General features: G+C 30.3%; 2 protein-coding genes across 3 annotated transcripts in view; one reads left to right on the forward strand and one right to left on the reverse strand.

Annotated features, from left to right (window-relative positions):
- The first annotated feature begins 1,425 nt into the window (after positions 1 to 1,425).
- Positions 1,426 to 2,019, forward strand: RpLP1 (Ribosomal protein LP1). The gene is made up of 2 exons (XM_040709319.2): positions 1,426 to 1,620; positions 1,678 to 2,019. Exons 1-2 carry the CDS (start codon positions 1,558 to 1,560, stop codon positions 1,939 to 1,941), a joined length of 327 nt encoding a protein of 108 aa, XP_040565253.1. The 5' UTR covers positions 1,426 to 1,557; the 3' UTR covers positions 1,942 to 2,019.
- A 7,956-nt stretch (positions 2,020 to 9,975) lies between these two features.
- LOC121115371 (syntaxin-12) overlaps positions 9,976 to 26,072 on the reverse strand; it is a 206,094-nt gene continuing 189,997 nt past the window's right edge. For both annotated transcript variants that reach the window (XM_071887410.1, XM_040709593.2), the window contains 4 exons: positions 16,914 to 17,119; positions 16,697 to 16,852; positions 12,645 to 12,781; positions 9,976 to 10,765 (listed from right to left, as the gene is read on the reverse strand). In XM_071887410.1, the coding sequence (XP_071743511.1) occupies positions 12,689 to 12,781; positions 16,697 to 16,852; positions 16,914 to 17,119 (455 nt within the window). In that variant the 3' untranslated portion in view covers positions 9,976 to 10,765; positions 12,645 to 12,688. The remainder of the gene's footprint in view (positions 10,766 to 12,644; positions 12,782 to 16,696; positions 16,853 to 16,913; positions 17,120 to 26,072) is intronic.

Genomic DNA, 26,072 nt, shown 5'->3' on the forward strand with positions numbered 1-26,072 from the left:
CGCCTCATTTGGCCGACGAGGGCGTTCAGCATTATCGGTGTCCGTACAAAAACGCTTGAAATCGGCAAACCATCGTTTGAAGGTTGTTTTCGATAGAACAAAGTCTGGATAACATTTTCAAGCTAAGCTTGGACTTGAACAATGTTTTTTTCTTATCAAAAAGCAATGATAAATCAACAAACCAAATTGCTTTGAATCCACCGTTTTTAAGAATCACTAAAGTAGCGTCACTCAAACCCATTGTAACTCGATAAATAATAAACCTAACGTCATGAAATTTTGACAGTAACCTTTTCAATGTTTGTATTTCCTAATAATATTTTGTTAGTGGCGCCATCTGGTGGTTATGATCGGGACTTATTGATCATAATATAACTGGGGAGAATAGCAAAATTCATAAGATAACATAGGCTTATTCAATGCGTCATCTTCTTGGCATATTAGCAAGACATTGTACCCAATATTCCAGATAAATAACAGATTAAGATATTATTGTAACTTTATGTTTTTCACATCAGTATTTCATGTTTGGCATATAATATCCACTTATTCTTAATATATTATTGATTTGTTTGCTATACTAATGGGGTTTTATCATAAAAATATACCTAATATTAGGATAATGGCGTATATCCCCTATCTAATGAACATTGAAAAAATACTCATAAATGATTTACAGTTACAAGGAAACTGATTGTAGTCTACCGTGTTATATAAATTCATAAACGTCGATAGATGTAATCCTTTTTCCTACCTACAAGGCTACAGTAATATAGCCATTATATAGCCCCAGAATTTTTAAAAAATAATCCTAAAAGCGATAATTTTTGAGAGATATAGATAAAAATTCCTTGATTCCCCTGTATTAGATACCAAAATGGGACCAACGAATAATAGAACATAAACCTTACAGTAGATCAAAACAAACATATCCACCTAATACCTAGTTTTATTATATATCTCTCTCTGATATGTATTAAAGACAATGGTAACTATTATAATCGAAAGAGTAAAATATTTTTATGTTACTATCCTACTTTTTTCGTTCTTAATTAGATCGGTTTTTTACAAGTCTAGCCATTTAAGGGATTTTAGTACACACTACTTTGTTTTAATTCAATTATCACTGCTGATGATCAACATCAAGAATGATTCAATGGAGGTTTTAAGTCTTTTTACTATTCTTAAATCCATTTGATGAAACTTCATCAAGATTTATTAACTATTGTCCATTTTATGTATGATGTAGTAAACTATCAAGTTGAGCCACTAAGATGGCGTCTCCATCAATTATGATACAATTTATAACGTCAATGAAAACATACTTTATATAAAGACAATATTATGACCACGTTTTTTATAAAAAAAAAATTAACTATGGATTTTTTAATAGCCACATATATAGTTACTTGGTGCCCCTGCGTGTCTGCCCTCTTCTTTTCCTTTTCTAAACATGCTCTCTTCCTTTTCCGTTTGAAATCTCGTCCTGTGTGCTTGTTCTCAATAGCTAAGGCCTTTTTAAATTTAAACGGCAACTTGCACACGTTTCCCTGAACCATGTCTGAACTCGCTTGTACCTACGCCGCTCTCATCCTCGCCGATGATGATGTCGCCATCACTGTAAGTCCCATCTTTTCTGATAAATGGTGATTTCCTGACACTTTCCTTCCCTTCCAGTCTGAGAAGATCACCACCATCCTCAAGGCCGCCAAGGTCAACGTTGAGCCATACTGGCCCGGTATCTTCTCCAAATGCTTGGAGAGCGTTAACGTAAAGGAGCTCATCACCAGTATCGGATCTGGAGCAGGTTCCGCACCCGCTGCCGGCGCCGCTCCTGCTGCCGCTGGAGCACCTGCCCCAGCTGAGGAGAAGAAGGCCGCTAAGAAGGAGGAACCCGAAGAGGAGTCCGATGATGACATGGGATTCGGTCTTTTCGATTAAACATCCACAAGATCTCCAATCTGATAACTTATATATTTTCATATTAGATAATAAATATCTAAATATTACAACGATAAACTTATTTTCCTTCATTTCTTGAGGCCGATTACACTATCCATTCACTTAACTGATACATCTTTATAGAAATAAGTTCACTTCATTTGGTTTTGGGTTATTAATTGTACACTGTGTGTCGTTGGTGAACTTCAATATTGTCAAAATTGTTTTGGTCTCGATTTGCAGATGAATTCCCTAAACTTGTAGATGTTACTAATGACAATTGAGTTTAATGGAAATCAATTAGATTGTAAATATTTTGATGATGCATATGTATTGCCTTAAATTCTTCAGTTTATGGGTTTACTTTTCTTAGTCGATCGATGAATGCAATTTCTCTAGGAAAACTCTTAATACACATTTTTTGCTTTTCAATCGCGTACAAATTTATAATTACATAATTTGTAATTCATCCATTACACACATCCAAGTAATTTTTTAGTACTAGCTAAAAAAACATAATGACTTGCCATATTTCTGGATTTTCAATTACTACCCTAAAATTTTTATAATTAATGATATAATCATGGCCGTAATCATTGGTGGAGCCCACAACCCCCTCCCTCAAGCTTAGAGTAAAACATCATCGCATTCAACTTGACTACAAAACGCTCAGTCGGTAACCGTTTTAAGTAAACAATTGTGACTGTCTGTATCATAAACTGTTATCTTGTAGTAAGCAATAAGCTCATTCAATCATTGTACCTTGATGTTTTTTTTTCAACTTAAAACTTAATTCTTTAGAATCAGAGAACAAATTATAATGCCCTTTAACACCTAATCCAATAATACAAATATACTTAGAAAGATATTTTAATTCAGTTTCTTTAAGGTACATATATATTTTAATTATAAATGTGGAAAATCATTAAAAACAGCATGTTTAAGTATCACATGTCAAGATTTTTAAACTAGAACTTTTAATAATAAAGTTTGTATATGTTATTCCAAATAATAGATTCAAAATACTTGATTGTTAAATTTGAGTATTCTTAATGAAATGGTATATGTTGACTTATTATTTTAGGGACTGATAACATAAATTTTCATTTGTATAGTTCCTAAAGGTTAGATTTATAATACATATATGTATAGAGATCCCAGCTCCGAATGCAATTATTTGAATTATACAACTTCAAATCATGGATAAATATATACATTTGCAATGATTCTAAGCCATTTGACTCCGTGCTTAAATACATGTAACTTTGTTGACTCCAAATTTTATCATTATTATTTTTTTTTTTTGGGGAAGGGCGAATATTCTTTATTCGGAAGTAGGTAATTTTGCAATTCGCTCGCACAATGCTAATCAATAATTTGCAACTTAAAGCTCAACTTATGTTGGTGCCCATTTGTTTAGGCATCCGACAACTGAAGAGTGGGAATCCCCCCCCCCCCCCGTTTACAATAACCCTGAAATACACACATATGAAAAAGCTAGTTGTACTTTGGAGCCAAAAAATCCAGAATCCAGGAAAGAGTTTTCAAAAGTGAAATTGGTAAGAAACAATTTTACGGGTTTTAGTAATAAAACTGTCGAACGCAAATTTCTTAGTACACGGATTTTTCTTGCTTTATAGGGAGAGCCCCTTATATTCATATCTATTGATCCTGGATACAACTACATTTGTCGATCATTTAAAAAAATACAAAATATCTAAGTGTAATAGTTTGACTCATATTTATTGTTTAATTTATTTTTATGAAATGAATTAATTTCTCTAGATACCAATGAAACTATAAAATGAAATATCTTAAATTAAGCATAAGTAAGGTGGATATAATTTTTTAAAAGGGGTATTATAAAAAATCATTGAAATTCTATATACTATATATCCAGTATGGTGTATTCCATTTTAATGAGAATATTATGGTAATGGCGTCTTGTGATATAATGTAAGTAAATTAAAATCCACTCCTCTTTTATAATTAATTATTATTCATATTTAATGGTTGTGAATATAAATAGTAGGTATATAATTTGAAAAGGGACTTGATGAGTCGCTTAATTATATTTTTTTTTTTGTAAAACAACAGAAATATATACGATAAATAATTAAAAATAATAATTATTTTATGACGTCATTCAAATACTCTTTATTCTATCGATTCTTTATATAATACAAGCAGAGCAAAGGTTCCTAAACTTGTTTGGATTTTAAAAGAAAATTTCAAGCTAACAACAAAATAAATCCTTTAAATTAAAACTTTTTGAGTTATTTTGAGGACATAAATCATCTAAAATCAAATATTGGGGCACATAAAAGTTACTAGCAATATTCCTAGCTTTTTTCGATATAATATACTTTGGGTTCTAATTACCTTCTTGAGGATATTCGGATCGATGATGGGGGTTCATTAGATTTTCATTTTTTAATTTAATAAAAAATAAGGTTCATTATTAGGGGAAAAGATCCAAAAAGAAATTTATATTTCAAGGATTTGATGCTAAAAATTGGCAAACTTTATTTAACCAGGTTAACAACCAAAGAAACAGTCAAGTATTCACTTGTCAAATTTCAGGCTGATCGATTCTTCTGTTTGCACTTCGCTAGTTTACACTAGGGCTAGGTGCTTTCGCCTAAATCTTTTTTGCGTCTAGACGTTTTTCCTTAAATCATTTCACCTTAAAGCCATTTTGAGTCGAGGATATTTCGCCTTAATATATAAATAAATGAGGTTTATACGTCGGTATTGTTTACTTTTGATAAAAATAGATATTCCCTTTGACTATTTTATTCAAAATATGTCATGTTTATTCCTATATAAAGCATTAAATGGTTGTTTTCTGTTAGAATAATGATTGAATTATGCCCTTACCTTATATTATGCTTATTTGTCAATCTATGTGTATTTTCCAATTTGCATAATCTATCATGTCTAATGATGATTAATTGCTTACGGAAAATCACTCCTTCTATTCGAATCGTTAAAGTTTTATTTTTTTTATTTCTCTTATTATCAAAATTTTATTACCTATTTTGTCTCTGGTTCGAATTCATTACATAGTGAGATCTTGATAGTATGTATGCATTGAAATTTAGGGAGAAAATGTCTTAAGGCAAAAGTACCGAGCAACAAAAAAATACAAGTAAAATATCAACGAATGATAAATCGGTTTTTGAGAAAATGCACAAATGAACCTTTCCAAGGGATTAATTTTAATGGACTACTATTCCACACAACCTCGCTTCTTATGAGAAGAATAAAACATTCAGTAATGTTCAAATATCTAACCAATAAAGTATGTATAATTTTGTAATTTAATCATATAGTTAAATGGTCCTTTCAATATTAAAAATAGCTAAACACATTAAATTTTACTGATTTCCCCTAATACCACAAACATACTACGAATATATTTCATGGAAAATATCATATAAAATAACATTAACGCAACAAATCATTAATACCATAACCGCACAACCTTTCTAGAGAGAAATTAACATCTTATTTGATTTAACATTGAATTAATATTTAATAAGTGCATATATGATAATTTAATAAATTGATAGCCCTATTTTGATGATGAGTGATGACTGATGAATAATATTTGACACAAATAACAAAATATTTTTTGTGTTCACATCTTTTTATATTATTAGCTAATCTTCTTTATTTGTTTTGCATTTGATCAAGATATATTTATAATCAACCGTGGGAATGAGGATCATTAAGATCTAATTAAATTAAACTCGACTATTTCCATCTCTATGTAATATTATATTTGACAAAGAAAATGCATATAATATGTAGCCAGTACAGGGGTGCCTACAGGGGGTGGATGTAAGGGCCTGTAGCTCCACCGCCCAAAAAAATAATTAAGAAATTTTTGCTTTTTTACCAGAATTATTTTTCGTCGTTCGGGCAAATTATGCAGCAGAGCAAAAAACGTAGTATTGTAAAATTTTTTTTCAAAAAATTTAATATTTGAATTTTTTTTTTATTAAAATTAATATTTGAAATTTGTATCCAAAATTTTTTTTTTGTTAATAGCCATCCATGTATTTTTGAATTTTTCCAAAAAAGTTGAATTTTTTTGTTAATAGCTTTAGATTTTTAAATTTTTCTCAAAAAATTAAATATTTAAAATTTGTTTCCATGAAATTAAAAATTTGTTTCCATGAAATTAAAAATTTGTTTCCATGAAATTAAAAATTTGTTTCCATGAAATTAAAAGTTAAAAATTTGTTTCCATGAAATTAAATATTTAAAAATTTAATATTAAAACTTAATTTTGAAATTTTTTCCTAAAGAATTAAATATTTGAAATTTTTAACAAAAAATTTTAATAAAAGAGGTATGGATTTGTGAATTTTTCTTCAAAATTTATATATTTTTTGATTTTGCTTTTATAAAAATTTCAAAAACCAAGTCCCTCAATTATAAACCTTCGGACTCCCCTGAAGTTGTGAATTAATAACTTTCCCTCTATGCAAGTCAGCCAAAAAGTGTTTCTGTTTTTATTTCTTCCAACTAGTGATCTAAACGTTGATTGGTTAAATTGGAATTAGATCGTGTTAAACTATGAACAGCTCTCAACAATTATTGAATAATAATTCCATAGTTTGGAAGAATTGGCCAAATATCAATTGATATTGTAATTTTTCTGTTTCTTTTCGAAGGAAAATTCGGAAAATACAACATTAATTAGATTATTCAATTTAAATATTGTCAATTTATTCGGCCGATTATTATTAGTGAGTTATTTTTTTAATTACATATTTTATACCCTATATTAGTACTACTGAGTCATTTAAGTCCAGAGACTATCAATATAGATTTAACTAATAGCTATAGCAAGATGAACAACGAATGGAATTGATCAAAATATATATATTGCTAATACATTCATAGGTTTTTGAACATAATTTATGCACTCGTAAGCGAGGAACAGCAATACTTGAACGTTACTTTTTACTCTGATGACATAGACTATTCACAAGACTAAGTAATGAACTAGCATAGCTAGTGGCTATGCTCTTCCCAACATAATAATTTAGACTTTAGAAATGTTTGGTAGTTGTGACTGTATAGACCAGGGTTCATCAAACTTTTTTTACTACGGGCTTGATAACTGAAGGAATGATGAATGCAGGTTGCATAACCATTCTTTTCAATACATACATGCTAGAACGAAAGCTCTGGAAAAATACAAAAAAACAATAAGCTAAGTTTAGCATTTCATGGAAATTATGGGTGAGTGGTGTGCAATGAACAAAATACAAAAACAATCAATATGTTTATTTATTAAAAAGTTATCGGAGAAGTGATGTTAGCAAAAAGATATTTACATCAAACATATTATGCACAGATCCAAATTTTTACAAATTAATCAAGAAAAAAAAGGTCAGTGAGATTTGTGTAACTGACGTCTGGCTTTCAAAATATCATCAATGTTTGGTTTAGAATTGCTGCATCCAATCATGAGAATAGCTTTCTAATGTTCATCAGTCAATCGGGTTCGATGAACTGACTTCACATGATTGAGTTTTGAAAATGTTTGCTCGCAGACATAAGTTGTTCTAAACACTCATGCCATACCAGAGGTAAAGCATCATCAGGCAAGCAGCTATAAAATGCAACAATTTTTTCTTCTCTGAGCTTCTCTTTCAGCAAGTCATATGCTTGCAAATCGATAAGTTCCAACTGTAGTTCAACTGGTACATCATCAAGGTTACAATCAAAAGGATTCTGGAACAGGAGAATGTAACTCTCAATTCTGTCAAGATCTAAAAATCTCTTCAAAATTTGTTTCTTCAAGTCACGAATATTCTTTTTAGGAAAATCGAGGTGACATTTTCTGCTATTGTAGCACAAAAATCTTTAAAACAGTCAAAATGAAAAAAAGTTTTTGCGTTGCAGCTGAGCTTCAAACAATAAAAGCTTTCTCTCAAATCCCCTGAATCAAAAAGCTACACAATTGTTAATATTCAAGATTATGCAAATTATACCAATTTGCCAATAAAAAACTGTAATTGTATCACCATCCAAATTATTATAAGAAAATATTTAAATTAACAATAGTCTTTGTTGAAAGAGCTCCAAATTCGAGAATAAAATTTAAAAAATCAGGAGGTTATCAAGGAGCACAATATTAGTTATTTACTTTATGAAGATTTACATGCTCAAAAAAACATTTTATTATATACTATAGGGAAGGGATGTCCAATCTTTTAATATAATTGGGTGCAATACCACTTGAAATATTCTAATGGGCCACAGAACCTATATAATTAAATTTTATGAAAGATGTCTTCCTAAAAACAACAACTGTAAGATACATATCCATTTCAAATTTACGTCAGATATAAAAGATAGGCCAAATCTAATTTTTCAAGGCTAAACTGCTTCAAAATAGGCCAATCTGGCAACCATATTTAGGAGCGTCCGCAGAATTATATAAATAGATATATATATTTTTTTTTTTGCTCTGCTGCATAATTTGGGGGGATGAGGGGTTTGGTTTTAATTTTTGCCCTGCGGATCAAGGGTCGGAGATCCTTACTATAGGGAGTACCCAGCATTGATAGGGGTTATTAGTTGTGTAGGACCGAGGTCCAGTCCAGTCCCACTTGTTGATCTTTAAAAAAAGGTAAAATCTATCCCGTGTGACGTCATTGAGGATGTTTTAATATAATTATGTAAAAATATGATATTATGCTTGTAATATAATTAATTACAATAAAAACGACTTTTTTTTTTGCAAGATATGTGTTCTTACTAGATATATCAAATATTTTATTAAGCTTAATAAACCTCCACAGATATGGAAACAAACACACTTCACTTTATTATATATTCATAATTATTTCATGTGCCTTCAGATATCAATTATTAAGTGCCCAGTTTTCTATACTTATTTCAAGAAAACTACAAGGGAGGCCAATAGTTTCCACAAATATTTTAATATATTAACCATTTCTGCTCGATAACTTAGAACCAATAGCAGTCCTTTTAATATTGGAAGGTTCAGAGGAGTTGAATAAGCTTCCCTTACTTTGACTGAGGAGAACTCCTTTTGAACAACGATCTTGTATAGTTAAAGCTCAGCGCCTCATATTAAAAAAGAAAAGAAAAAGAGAGTGCATATAAATAGAGTTGAGTAGTTTGTATTGAACAAACTACCTTTAAAAAGTAGAAAAGGAAAAACAGTTGTTGCGTGCGCTCTTTTTTCTTTTTAACTCATTATTTAATCGATCGTCCTGGTGTCAACTTCTCGCTCTGAAGGTAGCATTCTCGCATATTTTTGATGTAAATTGTTTATAAAAAAACATAATAAAATAAATATATTTGAATTTAAATATAATTAAAACAATAGGTAAAGTAAAAAAGTATCAGCGTTTCATCGCTTCATTTTGAGAATAATATTAACATAGTTAGGATTATCCGATTTAGATGGTTCCAAACGGTTTCTTGGCTAAGTTTTAGTTCTTGGGCAATAGTACAAGTGCTCACATACCGGTCCAACTCACTATTGTCATTATTTTATTGATATTTTTGACGTTTATATTAAAAGTACGGACTCGTGGGAACCATGGCTTTGCTGTTGCATTCGATAATGTATTGGGTTCATAAACAGCACAATTTTTTTTGGCGCCTGCTCCGCCTTTTCACCTTGGTTGTAGTGATACTGAAGAATGTATCGAGTTTTCTCTTTTTTTTAGTTCCATTTTGGAAGGCTCTAACACACAACTGGCTTCACCAAGAACAAAAGTGTATATGAACTTTTTTTTAAGTGAACGCTTAACCTTTAAGCATACTTTAAGATTTTCTGATGCAATGTATTAATTGTAAGATATAACTCACTAAAGACATCTATCGAAAAACGCTCAAATTGGTGTCCTTATGTAGATTAAATAAAGATGCTTCATATAGCAAAAAATACATTTGCCGGAGATTTGTTCTCTACCAAGTGCCCATTCTAGTTAATAAATTATATTCATTAATGAAAAATCTACCTTCGTTGCTCGATTTGTATTTTTTTATTTATATTTCAACTTTATTTTCAGTTTTCCAACATCATAGATACATCAGTGTACACATTTAATTATTTTCATCATAAAATATAATTGAAGAAATTTTCTTTATAACTAAATCCATCTAGAAGAAAATGCCTCCAAGAAAGTAAAAAAAAAAGAAGAAAGTAACATCCGTCATCCTAGACCACACAAGTGAAGTCCAAGAAATGGATTTTGCATAAATTGTATTAATTATTATTGTAATATCTAGAGAAGAGAAAAGTCTGTCGCAAGTTTTCAAATGCTAAAAAATATCAATCATCTATGTCACTTTTTAGTTGTAATTTTTTCTTCTATTATAAAATATATAAATAAGTATCTTTATTATATTACGCATATAATTATAGTATTTAAATGGAGATAAGAAAGTGTAAAATGAGATAATTTGAGGGGGGAAACTTTGTTAATTATTTAAATACAAGAGATATCAGTAGCTAAAAAAGACGAATTTAAGGTGGAAAAAAAAATAATTTAATGTATAATATAGTATTAATAAGATCATATTCAGATCCATCAAAAGAAAGAATGGAATTATAAAAAATAAAAGAAATGGAACTTATTTTTTTGTTAAACACACACTAGACAACGAATTTTATAAATTAAATATGTATAAAAGAGACAGATCTTCTAGTTGTATTAAATGGAGTTGATGTACACTTTTTTTTGTTGTAGATTTTCCTTGATTTCATTGATCTTCTTGATGATGTTAAAAATACGAATAATGAAATGTGCAAAAGTGAATCCTGTAAAATGAATGGATGGTTTTATTAATTATTTTAATAAAAGACAAAGTACTCATTTGGCAAAAGGAAAAATACTGTCTTTATTCCAGGTATCTAGTTTCTCAAGTCAACATTTTTTTTTGGCTTTTAATTGAAATGGTGTGTCCCAATGATGTGTTTTACCCAGGAAAATATGAAAATGACCTTTATACCTCAAGATTTCTCATTTTGTGGCCTACCTAAAACTTCATGCTGCAAAAATAGTAACTTTAAAAAGTTAATATTTTAAGAGTTATTTAAGGTTAATTGTTTGAATAGATATATCTTTAAAATGTCGTTTGTATTCCAGGTATCTAGAGTTGCATGAATGAAACATGGACTCTAGAAATTTGGAATACTCACAGCATTTTTCTTTTTCCCATATGAGTAAAATTTTCCTAATTTATATGTACAATAATAAATAAGAGTAAAATAAGGACTGAATATATTGTGTTTAACATTTCTAAAGCTTCAATATACAAATTTCAGCAAAGATGATTGGTCTTCTTTACATTTTCTTTAGTACAAATTATAATCTTAACAATTATTTTTAACAAAAATCGTTGAATGTGATTATTTCTGAATAATTACCAACCTAAAATGTTTATTATATCAAATTATGTAGTAAGAACTGTAAGTGTTTAAAGCACATAAGAAGAAGGATATATTACTCAAGTGAAAAAAAAAGAGTGGGAAAACTTCCGTGTATCTATAATTCCATGTCTCAACCTTCCATTTCCCCCTTTATAATGAAAATTATATGTGTAAAATATTTTTGGCTTAAATTAATATTTAATGGTGGCTCTCGCATTTTACTGCTTTGTCTTATATTGGAAAGTTAGCAGGCAAGAAATGTGACGGCTCCAATATATTTTATGTCAATACCTTTATTGGCTTATTAGTTTTTGTGGTTTGCTTTTAACATCAATTATATTATTTGATATTGTATGTATTACAAATTACTTTATCTAATAAACAAATGTTGAGAAACTGACGATTTTAGTCAAAAGTTTAAGAGCCAAGGACTTCTGAATGTCGCTCAAATTTTAAAACTTTTGGCATATGAATATATATTTACTATTCAATCCGATTGAGAGAATGAAAATAAATACATTGATTTTGTAGTATAATATTTACACTTGTCAACAACATATTGGTTCAAAAAAAAAAATCTTTTCAGTAACATATCATCAGAGCATACCTTATCTATTTCGGGTCCTATACAAAACGAATCGCGTTAGGGCATTCCAATTGGATAAATTGATCAAAAAAATATATTTTCACTTAAAAAAAATGTCGTCTTTTTGAATAAATTTATATATATATTTATTGAATGACCTCTTTTAGACATTTTCTCATTCTAGTCAAATGACCTTTTTTGACAGATAAATTTCAATTCAATTTTTGCAATCAAGTAATAGACCTATTGAATGTGTAGGCCCACTGCGTCCGCAGGGGTTGAAGTTGCCTAAGGTTGGCTCATCATATGAGGACTTTACTAACACCAAAGTTACAACGTACTTTGTTGTCAGCTGTCTATTTTTCTGCGCCGATCCCCCTTCCCCCTAGCAGTGTTCTAAGCAACAAAAATTGGTTGAATTTGAATTATCTTTTGTTAAGGTGGAGTTGACAATTCTCAACAATTATTATTCAGCTTTAAATATTCTTCGACTTTGACGATTTAACTTTAAAAAAAAAGTATAAATAGACAAAAGCCATTTATAAAAATCTACTCAAGCATGAACTTATTGTCCGTTTCAGGGATAAAAAATAAGATATGTAACCTAATGTAAAATTAATTTTTTATTGCTGTTGACTTGTACATCTAATTAATAATGATTGAAGTAGATGTAGCTTTTACCTTCTTCCAATGATGAAATGATACAGTCATATCCTAATGTTAGTTTATGAGGCTGACCAACAAATGATTCCGATCAAGACGGCAAGAAGAACGGCTCCAATGCACATCATCATGAATTTCTTCTTTCGTGCTTTCATCTACAAAGGAAATAAAAATAAATAAAATATGCCAAATCAAATGGTATTCATAAAAAAAAGAGTAGCAATGCGAAAAACTCATTTGTGTTCTTCACCCCCTTATTTTTTCTACCATATATGTATATAAATATTAAATTAAACTAATGTTTGAGGGAATATTAAATAACTTCTTTGACGCAGTGAGGGGTTTTTATTTTTTTGCACTTCTCACGCTAAAAAAAAACAAAACACCACTAGTGATGTATCAGTTCATATTTATTCGGTCCAGTCCAGTGTTAGGACCGGTTCTATCAGTCCTTGAGACTAGTTATTAAGACCCTCAGTCTTTCGGACTTTAAGTACTAAAAAACTGATTTAAAAAAAGAAAAATTAAAGTTGGGTGACGTCATGAAGGACCGAACTTTATACGTTTTAAGACTAATATGCAGGACTGAACTGGATCATACCGAAACTGAATCGGACGGAATTGTAGTCTTTCGGCCTAAATAAGAACCAACATAACACTAAACACCATTTTTAATATAATGATATATATATATTGTTTTTTTCTTGCAAAAAAGTATATTTTAAATCCAATCACAAGTTTCTGCTTGAAATAGTTATATTTATACATACACAGTGGCTTAAAAAACTCTGTACCCCTATCGATAAATAGTAGGGTTTTCATATAAATAAACTGGTTTTTTCAACAGAGTTCTATAAAAAAATTGAGCTAAATTAACATTACCACATAAGGAATCATTGTACTATCAATTAAAACACAAATCATATTGTTTGGATATTTGAAAGCCGTGACGAGAAATAATGAAAGTTATTTCACGAACATTAACATTCTATTTTCCCAAATTAACATTTTCCGATGATGAAAAAAAAAAATTAATTTAATTTTATAAGTTGTTTAATTTAGCAGATTGACAAAAAGTAAGGGGTACCAGACAAAGTTTTTATCTCTATATAACACATGGTCTGAAAAGTATCGGCTTCACACATAGATGTCTTTATTTTTATAATTCACCTCAGTTTCAGTGTGTACCAACCTTCGAAGGACAGCTGTCAAATTTCATGACAATCTGTTCTTTAGTTTGTGAATTATATTGCTACTTTTGTTATTTCCAAAACAATGGATCAAAAACAATTTCGTGTTTTAATTTTACACTGCTTCTTGATTGAAAGAAATACTGTTCAAGCTAAGTGATGGCTTGAAAAGTGTTGAAGAGACTCCTATTTTGATGTTGTTATGCCCATATGTTATCTGTTATTGTTTTAATCTATTTAGAGATTATACCAGTCCGTATTATTTCCACAAATTACATTTAAAAGCGATTCGACAAACGGTTGCAACTGTCCCCGTAGCTAAGAATGGTTGAAGTAGTTTTATAAAAATCAAATTTAAGTTGAAAATTAGTCCAAGATATGCTTACTGTGAAGAGTATTTAGGTATATATAAATTAAATAATAATAAAGAATATGCAGTACGAAAAAATTTGTAATAATTGTTGCAATTATCCCTCTGTACTGAGCGTCAAATTTCTTCTGAATGTGTGACTTTTCAATTTTTTGATCAAACTATATCAATTGGTCGCAAAAAACAAAAAACAATACTTCCCATGATCTAAGTTACAGGAAAAACAATCAATAACTGACTACATTATTACTATAATATTACCCATCCAAAATAGTCTTTATCCAACACCTCAAAAAAGTTGACAAAAGGAATTTGATTTTTTTCTACAATAATCTTTATTATATTATTCAATTATAAACGCGTCCCGATATGATATATTTTATTTTGGATTATTTCATTAATGCTTTAAAAAACTCAAGAATAGAGTAAAACTTGTCAATTGACAATATTTGAAGTTCTTTGGTGATTATTATTAGAGTAATTAAAAATATGTCCCTCCTTCAACCATAATGAAGATAAATACTCATACCTAATCGCTAATCCACGTCCTAATTCATTTTTTTCATTCGTGTTTAATTTACGTTATCTCTTTTCCCGTTAGTACTATAATTCGTTTTTTGGAATTTTAATTTTTTGGTACCTTTTTAGAATCTCCGACCCATACCTTAAAAAAACTTTGAGACACGGAGAATCGATCTTGTTTTATGAAAAAAAAATCAGCATGTTAGCGAAAAAATAAACTTGCCCTCCAGAGCCCAGGAATCTGGTCAGATCAGAATGAAGCATAACTTAGTTACGTAACTTTATTTTAAGTCTAAGGCCTGTATTTGTCTCCGTTTTTGAAAAAAAATAATCTACCCTATGCGTTTTTATGAGGGGATATACTTACATACAATCATACAACTATATTATAGTAGATTATGTCAATATCGAAGGTGCAAATTTTTAATTTTCGAGAAAAGACTGCTTCCAGCCTCCCAAACAAAGTGTCTTGAACCAAATTGATGAGTCAGTCAAAGAGTTACTTTCCTAATCTATTCAATAAAAATAATAATTATATTTTAATCGATTCTTAACATGGTATTGTCATGCTGATTATGTCCAATGTTAATAGAATTTTGTTAAAAAAATATAAAAATTGTACTATTTTCATAGAAGTACAGTTATTTTTTACCCTTCTAACTAAAAAGTGGTTCAAATCATTCTCAAGGTGATTTCTTTATGCAGGTAATTCATAGAGCAATAAAAGGTATGATAAATTTTATTTATTTAAAGAGGTATTAAGAAGATCTTCTTTCTGGAATAAGCCATCTTTGCGGATTAAGGAGTTCTAACTCTCAAGGAGAGAAAAAAGAACCATTATTATAATATGTAATAATTACATAATAAATTATTATTATTGGATGATATCATACCAAATAATAAAAGCCTTTGTGGCAAGCCATAAGGCATTTGAATTTAAATACAACCTATGCAATGAAGAAATACACAAAGAAAAATGCATGCGAGTTCAGAGACTTGAGTACACCCTTGAGAATAAGCTGTCTATAATAATTAATTAATCAAGTTTATAATTAAAGTGCGCAAATAATAATCCACTTAAGGGAGGTAATTATTCATTTATTTATTAATATATTTTTATTTCTCGCATGAATGGCATAATGCAAAAGAGAAAAAAAATAGTTTTGTGACGACTTGAGTCGACTCGATAACTTAGAAAATGATGAAGAAAAAAATGAATTATCTACCACTGTCCATTTATTAATTTATAGATTGACTGTATTATCTTTACAATGTTGTTAACTCCACAACGAAGTTGAACGGAGGTGATATTTTTGCCTATGCTTGCTTGTTAGTAACCAGTTTTACGGTGAAAGTTACAAATTGATTTTGATCAAACTTGGTACGAAGATTATATATGGTAAAGTAAGAATTCATTTAACTGTGAGAGGTCAAGGCAATACAAAACATAAAAAATAGAGATACATAACTCAATTTTATTCTAAGGGGAGGTTTTGCGCTCTACAGAGTGCCCATTCTAATTTTATCAGTTTGTCATTGATGTAAAATGACTTCATTAATATTCTGAAGATAAATGTTTACAAATAGGTTTCAAGAGGTTGACTCCTTATAAGGTTAAACAACTAATGAATGGAGTTATTATCATAGCAGGGACAAGTTGCAAAATCTCTCTAATATGTAATCTTTAGATATCTTACAAATTATATCTTATGACGAATGAGAGAACCAAATTGAGCGACAATTGTTTCCAACAACTGATAAAATCTAGAGTATAATTGTTGTATGGAATCTTTAAACTTTTTAGAAAATGTCTTATAACTCCTTGACTTTTTTCTATCAAATCTAACTTGTGTCTATAAATAGGTTAACTTGTGATTGAATCAGAAAATTCCTGAGGTACAGCGACATTCGATGAAGTTTAGTCATAAAAGTTGACTCTGATTTTTCACGTCGAGTCAGTACAACACACCAAAAATAAAAATGAATACCTTGTATTGTTCAGCTTGTCTAAGTTGCTCCGTTCCTTCCGAAACTCTCACTTGTGTAGACTCAACATTCGCCTCGATCGAGTCCACAAACTCCCCTTGGTCATGAACCATGGTAGCCAAATCTTTAAAAATGGTATTGACGTCAACAATATCAGACTATAATTAAACGATTACATAGGAGTTAAATCTTTTATTGTACATTTTGTGGTGATCTTACTTCGAGTTGCCTCATGGCAGCCTCACGTTCATTTAATAACTCTAAATTATGTTCTTCCTCTAATAAAAGTTGAGTCTTGCTTTGTCCATTAGTATAGTCTGAGCTTTTTGCCTCTCCTCCAAGTCCATTCTCGATGTCAATCAAGTTTTGAGTTCCATCCTTTGCTCCACCGCTAGCGGCTCCGCTCCCAGGGGCAGGAAGTGCACCTATAGAGAAAAAAAAATCATCATCATTAGTTAAAGTGCAAGAGATTGTGTCTGTACAAACATATATAGGTATGTATATCAAGGTATATACATTTATTTGACTCTATAATTTAAAGTTATCAAATACTACCCATAACATAAATTTCTTTAATCAATGATTAAGTAGCAATTTAGTAGAATTTTTTTATTAGGGTTTAATATATGTAATGTAAGTACGTGAGTACAGTACATTCAAGGTAGACACCCGTTAGTAGCGTTGAATATTACTCCATAACTGAATACTCAGCAGGGTCGTCCGCAGGGGAGGGATGGAGGTGCTCTAGTATCTCCCCCCAAATATCCAAATTTCCCAAAAACATTAGTTGTTCAATATTTTAAAAAAAATAATTGAATTTTTCATTTTTTTTTTCGAAAAAATTAAATTTTCTGTTATATTTATGGATTTTTCATTTTTTTTTACAAAAATTGTAATATTTGAAAATACATTTTTGAAGCTTTTTTCCAAAGTTGTTTTTTTGTTAATAGCTGTAGATTTCCGAAGTTTAAAAAAAAAAAAATTTAATATTTGAAATTTCATTTTTGAAAAAATTAAATTTTTAAAGAACTGTAAAATATTGAAATTATTAGAGAAAAGTAGAATTTTGAAATTTTTAGGGAACCGTAGAATTTTGAAATTCTACGGATTAGAATAACTATGGATTTTATAATTTTTTTCAAATAATTAAAAAACCAAGCTCAATTTTTTCAAAACTTTTAATATTTAGAATTTCCTTTATAAATTTTTATCAAAAAATTATTTTGTTTTGAGAAGAGTTGTGTATTTTAATAAAAAAAATTTTTGTCAATAAATATGAATTTTTTAAATTTTGAATTGTTTTTCCAAAAAAATTAATATTTGAATTTTTTTTTGTTAACAGCCGTGGATTTTGAATTTTTTTCCAAAAAATATAATTACTGTGGGTAGATATGGATTTCACAAATTTTATTCCAGAAACATTAATATTTGAAATATAATTTTTTTTTTCGAAAAAAGTTAATTTTCGAAAAAATTTGTGAATAGCTATGGGTTTCTGAAATTTTTTTCAAAAAAGAATCCTAATAGCAAGGCCCCCTCCCCTCCAAATATATATATATACGGCATATGAGAAATTGACGTCATCAATGGTATACTAAAAAGTGACGAAGAAGGAAACCAAGAAATTTATATCCAGGCTAATATTAAAAAAAAAAGTTTACAAAAAGTAGTATACACTGGTTGTAGATGGATAGACATATTAAAATAAGGAGAGAAAAAAATTCTACACTTAAAGTATAAGGAAATAAGATAAAAACATATTGTCACGACTTTGTTGTAGTATTTTAACAAAATACTTTTTCATTTTTGTTAACTTTTTTCATCTTCGAAATACTTAGTGATTTATTTTATACTAGGTATATACGTTGTATTAGTGTTGAGACTAGGTCCGCCTCCCCTACATAACCTGATACACGTATTGTTCACAATATAAGAAACACACATAAATACTATATCAATGAACCAATGCTCCAATTTGGAAACACATTTCATAAAGTCATCAAAAATTCATTTATAAAATCGTTTTGAACCATAATTGAATTAATTATAATGGGGTAACTTATATTAGATTAAAAAAAAGAAAAAAAAAAAAAAAGCGTCAGAGTGTGGCGCCGTCTTGCGGGAAAATAATAAAACTCCTTGAATGATAATATTATTTGATACAAATTTAGGTGTCACACAATGGCGTCACTAGCCCCTTTTTTAGTGGGGCGCTTGAGCCTCTCTAAAGTTTTTGAACCCCCAATTTTTGTATCATATCGTACATATTATATTTATAAGTTCGTTTCTGTTGTTATCACATATGAAATCCAAAATGGTAAAACAAATCAGTCTGAAATTTAGCAAATATACGAATGAAATAACTAAGCATGTTCCTATCATATTCATTTAGGCCTCCAAGGTATTTAAGAGCCTTTTTTTGACAGAAGTAAAAACTCTTTATCCATCTCTCTATTTCTATATTTATCTCCTCCTCGCTGTGCTTTCTCTCTCTCTTTCTTTCTACATCCCTCTCTCTGTCTCTTTTCTTCCACCTTCATCCTTTGTTTCTTTTCTCTTCTATTCAGCCTTGCAACGCGGTGTGCCCGTAAATATCCGTACGTCTGCTAATACATATATAAAATTAACTCATTTATATAAGTAATTACATATATAAAGGTGTGAGTTTTTTTGGAGCTAAGCCCCCCCTCCCCCCACAAATGATGATAGCTAATAATGCCCCTGGATGTACATATATTAATCCCATAGATGGCGCTATTAAAATTATTCTCAGCATGCGCCATTTCTCTACAAAAACTATTTTAAACAACAATCTACAGACTATCAAATTTTTCAGCAATTATTGAATAATAATTTTATATAGGTCACACCTGTATTAACCGAGCAGGTAAAGGAAACGGACTAAGCGAGCACAATGTACACTGTGCAGGTTCTTTATTTCGTAACAGTTCTAAATTCGAAAGTTGGCTATGGTATATTTGTAGGGTGACAGCCGTTAGACCAGGGAATAGTTGGGAATAACTCTTACCAACTGATTTTGAGGGTTTTTCTGTCTCTTTTTATAGGAAAAGTTGCCTTTAAAAAAAGAGATAATGACGTACCATCTAGACTTAACCTATTCTGATAGAATAAGTTCGGTCCGATATACATGATAACAGTTTCAGACCGGTCTGGGGATTCAAACTGAAACCCAATACCATAGGATATCATCTACATTTATGTTCATATATGTAAGAAAATGGTTCCTTTTAAGAGAGAGAAGAAGAAAAAAGTGTCGTCATAATCAGAGATGGTAATTTATTATGATATATAAAAACATTAGAGAACGAGTAGATGAAGAGTCGTAAGAAATATTTCACATTCCAAAGGGAAAAAACTTCTTCCATTTTCATTCTTTCAAGAAATAAAAAAGGGGAGGTTATTTTATATACATAGAGAATATTTTACATATAGCCATAGGTAGGTAAGTACATTATACCCGAATGAACATACAATGAACAGAAATTATAATTATTCAAGCTTTAAATTCTCATCACCATACGTTGTACTACATAAATCAATTTCTAGGTGTGGCGGTTGAACGAATAAAAAAAAAAAAAAAAAAAAAACACTAGAAAATCATTTAAACAAATATATATACTAGTGTTGTCACGATACCATTGTTCTTTAGACCGGTTCCCGTACCAAAATGTGTATCGATCTATCTATATTAATAACGGACAGTTTGTATTTTTAATGGTAAAGTAAATTTTGAATTCTTCTTAGGACTGAAATCAAGCGTGCCAATTATATTAAATAATTATTAAAAAAATGTGTCGAGTATCGGTAGACAAGATGTACCGGACGGGAAACAGTCCTTATATACAGTGATGTATCAAGCATGCCCTGTCAGTATAAAAATAAGAGAAACCGCAAAAGTACGTGGCAATCCTGAGTGTTAGAAGAATGTTTTATAGAAGAGCAGCTTAGCTGTCATGGCATTTTATTAGATCAGCAGCAAGCAGCTGTAGGATGAAAGAAATAAACACAAATCCTACACCGTATATAGCAAGGGTAAATAGTCTGGAATGACTCCGATGCTGATCCTCAATTTCTGCTCCGAGTCCAACAAGGACTTAACACTTATATCTCCCAAGCGAACCCTCATTGTTACTCTCCGTCTTTCAAGAACAGCTGCACTAGTTATTACTTTACACCTAAATGTTCCCTCCTCAAGAATTAAATAATAATGAAAGCAGCTATAAAAAATATGAGATCCTGTTCAGATTGCCAAATCGAAAACACTGCTCCCCCTGTCTAGGACATATTTTATACACATTTACTTATACACCTATAGAAATTTGTATAAAAATGAATACAATCTCAAAGGGGTATATGACAGCTCATATTCTCATACTCTATACAGTATAGATTTGTAAAAAAACATATAAGTTGAGGACTCATTTTTAATAGCAAGCATATGAACCTGAAGCTCATATTAAAAAATAAAAAAACGTATTTTAATTTTTTCTCAAGCCTAATAACTCCGGGTACTCTGGCTATTATGGTATATATATATATTCTTTTTAAATTCTCCTTAAATTGGTCAGATAGACGAATTAAGAATAAGTCAACATTATAGTATTACAATTACTCCATTTGACTCAGGAATTGTCTTTGAATTCAATAGATGGTAAATTATGTACATAGGCTTTTCTTGGAGTCACCAAGAATAAAATTGAATTCAAAAGAATATGAGAGCGTTGTACAAGGAGCTACGTCTCTCCATTCGATATTTATTCAACTAAAAATATCTAACAAGAATGTTATTAACGGTAATTCACATGCACTTTAAGTAGTTTTTTTGTAGGAGGATGGGACTTGCTCAGAAACTTCATGACAATATAAAAGAAAATAATCATTTTTCCTTCTTTGTAATGACCAAATTTTTATAGTTTGTAAACTTTAGAGGAAAAATATTTATGACGTAATTAAAACCAGCTTGAATATCATTTTATTTTGGTACCATTTTAAGTGAATAGTATCCCGGCACCACCTTAGTACCGGTATACCGAATAGCACTAATATGTACATAATATTTAAAGAGTTGTAAAACATTATGAAAGAGAGGAGGGGGCAATTTGATATATTAATAATTAGGTATAACCTTCCTGTTCATGCTATGTACATATATAATATGTATTTTGTCATATGAAAGGTAAGAATTCCCCTAATTTACTTACACACTTTTTATCATTATTTTATAAATACAAGGTCCGGTGATGAAATTGTCGTCAAATATCCATATCAGGACTATTCTCAATAGTACAGAGACTGTAAAAACCCTTGGAAAAATCGGTTTAGGGATCCTAGGGAATGAAGGAAATGCTATGATGTTCACCAGGGGCGTCGCTAACTTTCATCATACCCCAAAAAATTTTCATCTTTGTAATATAATGAAGTTAATTGTGTATATACTTGCAGGAGGTGCCCGCGTTGTATGACTGAATAGAGAAGAATAAAACAAAGAATGAAGGTGGAAGAAAAGAAAAGAGAGAGAGAGGGATGTAGAAAGATACTGTGATACTGGAAAAGACTGAGAGAAGGAGAGAAATATAGAAAGAGAGAGATGGATAAGGACGTCATATTTCTGTCAAAAAAGGCTCTTAATAACCTTGGAGGCCAAAAGAATATCATAGGAACATGCTTGGTTATTTTATACGTCTATTTGCTAAATTTCAGACTGATCTGTACGACTGTTTTGGATTCCATGTGTGATAAACATTTACCAGCCCTAGCAAAAGATATTAAAGAAAACTAGTGCCATGATTAGAATATAATAGTTCAGATCCATTCTATAGACTATTTTGTGTGAGGCTATCATGAATTTCATACATACTAATGAACGTCCTCATACAACCACCAGGGGCTGCATAACAGGGGCCAAGTTCCCTTCACTTTTTGAGAATTTACATTTATCGTATTTCAGAAAAAAATGTCTATTGCATTTTAAATAAAAAAAAACTTTTTGAAAAATGACAATTTATTTACATCTATTGTGAGAAGACTATTTTTTGCGCCAATTTCGTCACCAGACTCTTCATATGGAGTAATAAATATATAAAATAATTACTATTATGAAGGAGGTAAACAGACATCTGGTCTTTTTTATTAGTTTGTTAGAAAGCAAGGTTAATATTAATATCACTAATAATAATCATTCCTGTTTTTTTGCTTTCATATTTTATTCAAAGGTGTACTCTATGACCCTTTTTTTATTTTATATTTTTACTTGCATGCAATGTGTTACTATCTAACTCCCTTTATCCCCACAAACAGTGTCTTTTATTGATCCTCTATTCACGTAGAAAAAATACTATATAACATTCATAGAACAATTGCTCAAAAATGGAAACGACGACTATACCAAGAGCTTGTTTCTCATTCATATAATATTCACCACTAATCCATAGTAATTAAAGGAATGTACACGAAAGACTATCTACTTTCATATGGGTATATAGTAGGGTTTCCTATTCTTGAGTAAATTACTATATAGCAAAATACTGGGGAAAATCAATAAACTTTAAATGCTGTGGGATTTACGTAGTTTTTTCATTTTGTAAAAAGAAAAATACATTTTAAGATATGTTTACAGCATTATAGGGTGAAGGTGGATTTTAATTTGTAGGTTTGTTCCCTATCTATAAGTGTCTTGTGGGGCATCATTTTTTTTATCTCCAATGAATCTTCAACATGTGTTCAACTTTTCAGTTAATAAATTACACAAATGAAGCTTAGATTATGAAATTATTAAATCTTAGATTTAGAGGAAAACATTTTGTTTGTCTCGTTGGTAAAAACTACAATATCTTTAGTATGATTTTTTGGGTAGAAATATTAATATACATAAGAAATACGTAGATTTTTTAAGAATCCTTGTCCATTTAATGAAACTATTGAATTGTTGGTTATAAGTTGATAATTTTTTGAATTCAAAGTAACTGATCGACGGTTATTGTTGATGTTAATATAGTTATAAAAAGTGAGTTATTTTCTTCATATAACACCTCTAAAATTAGATATGTTTTTTTATTTTTGGAAAACAATTGGTTATAACACTTTTTCGATGAGGGCATACTTTTGCAACAATGAAAGATGATAAATATTTTCAAACTCACGTATCAAATATATTATGATAAGTATGTATTGCGTTATGGGAAGAATTGGTTACGTGCATACTCGTGTTGGGTTTCGGTCTGAAAATTCTAGGTTGGTGCGATATTTTTATGATTTTTAGTGAACCGAACAAAATTTGATCCCAAGTTCAACTTAATCAAACAGTACAAGTAGTAAGACTTTATATACACAATTATATCTCTTAATAACAAGCCTTGGTTTCCACCATTGATTCTAAGGCTGAAGACCTTTCAGGTCCTCTTCACGTGTTCCTCGGGGATGTCAGCCCACTCCTTTTCAAAGCAGCCTTAAGGACATCCACACGGAAAGTGGCACATGCCTGACTCTCTATGGCTCCCCAGATATCATCGTCCAGAGTCTTGCAGTCTGTTGAGGACAGAGGCCACATTGACTCGGGAAAAAATTAATAAATTATATTCATACCACTTTTGAATATTTTTGGCCTTGTGGCCGTGGCAGACCCTTGCTGGAAATATAATTGCCCTTGGGGTAGTTAGCCTTTAAGCATGGAAAAGTAACTGTCTCCAAAACTTCCAGATACACATCCGCGGCGATCTTGAGGACCTTTGGACACCAATAACCTTCCCCGTCAGATGTAACGATGCATACACTTCCAGGGTGTTTCTTAAGGTGCTTGTAGTTGTACTTAATCTTGGCAGAGAGACCCTTGGAGCAGGAAAGGATGCGGGAGATGTTGTCATAACTCATTTTGAGGCAAGAAGAGCAGATAGACGATTTCTTATGGCCTACATCTCAGTTGTACACGTTCTGACGAAGAAATTTGTTTCGTAAGACTTATTTGTTTTTATTGCTCTGCCAATTTATATTAAGAGAAAAAATATGCAAAATATTTATTAAGACATTGAAACCTTTCCAAAGTTTTATTCACAATTTGCTGGGACACGCTGTATACCAGAGAGAGAGAGAGAGAGAAAATCTTTCAAAATATTAGTGGGGTGTGAAAGGACCTAAGCAGATTAGTTTTTTCATGTTCAAATTGTACATACATAGGCATGTACTATCATGCATGCTCCCCATGGGTGTGTACTCCTATTTCTAAACGACATAATCACGGTAAGAAGGACTATAAGCAAGAAAAAAAAATAGAACAAAAAAATCCTTAATTGAATTAAATCCCATGGTTCTCATTGTAGGTACATTTGTACATACTATAGAACAGAACCTTGGAAGGCATTAAAATAATCCTTTTATATATGAATAACACAAAATGACGAGGCAGCAATCCCTTGCCTCCCAATAATACATTCAATCATTCATTCAAAAAGTACAACAAAATAACAGTCTAATTATAAATATTGTGAATATACATTGTACAATAGACGTGACTTTGAAAAAGGGATAGGAGCAACAAGAAAATCTTTATCATAAGGTCAAAATAATTATTAATATAACAAAAAAAGACCCCAAAAAATAGTGTTTTTAGGTGTACGGGGTGTTAAGAAATTAATTTTGCACAAAGGGCACTTATTTTAAAATTAGATCAAAGGTAACAATTCGATTTGTGTAAGCAATGTCAATATTTAAGGATGAATTATAATTAATCATCAGGGTGTCCTCAGGGGGTAGGCTGGAGGGGCGGTAGCTCCCCCAAATTATGGAATTTTTGCTTTTTACTATTTTTTTTTCGTCATTCGTGGAAATAATTCAGAAGAGCAAAAAATATTTTTTTTTTGTAAATAGCTATGGATTTTTGATATTTTATGCCTAGTCAAACTTTTTTCCCCGAGAAGTAACTTTACAGTTTATATCTTGAAAATATTGGCTTTTTCATTTCCTGATCAAGATGTAATATGTTTTATTGCAACAAAAGTTTTAAACGTCTTGTACAAATTTAGATCCACAAAAGCACCACTATCAGAAAATATAAACTCATTTCTAAATAACCCATTCATAAATAATTTACTCTGTTTGGGCCTGTTTTTTTTACCTCCTCATGCTACTTTAAATCATTATGTAAAAGCCAAAGGTTATTTTCACTTTGATTTTTCTATTCAAACCTTATTTTTAATTATGTTTGTAACTAATTGAAACTATAGATTGAAACCTGGAATAAAAAATAAAGTTGTATTTCGGTACAAAAAACAAAAATTATTGTATTTCCGATGACTGTTTATATTTGATAAATGACGTCACTGTTAATCCATAATAACTATTTTTTATATAATACTAAACACTTCA

Source organism: Lepeophtheirus salmonis, chromosome 3 (assembly GCF_016086655.4).
Source record: "Lepeophtheirus salmonis chromosome 3, UVic_Lsal_1.4, whole genome shotgun sequence".
Lineage (NCBI taxonomy): Eukaryota > Metazoa > Arthropoda > Copepoda > Siphonostomatoida > Caligidae > Lepeophtheirus > Lepeophtheirus salmonis.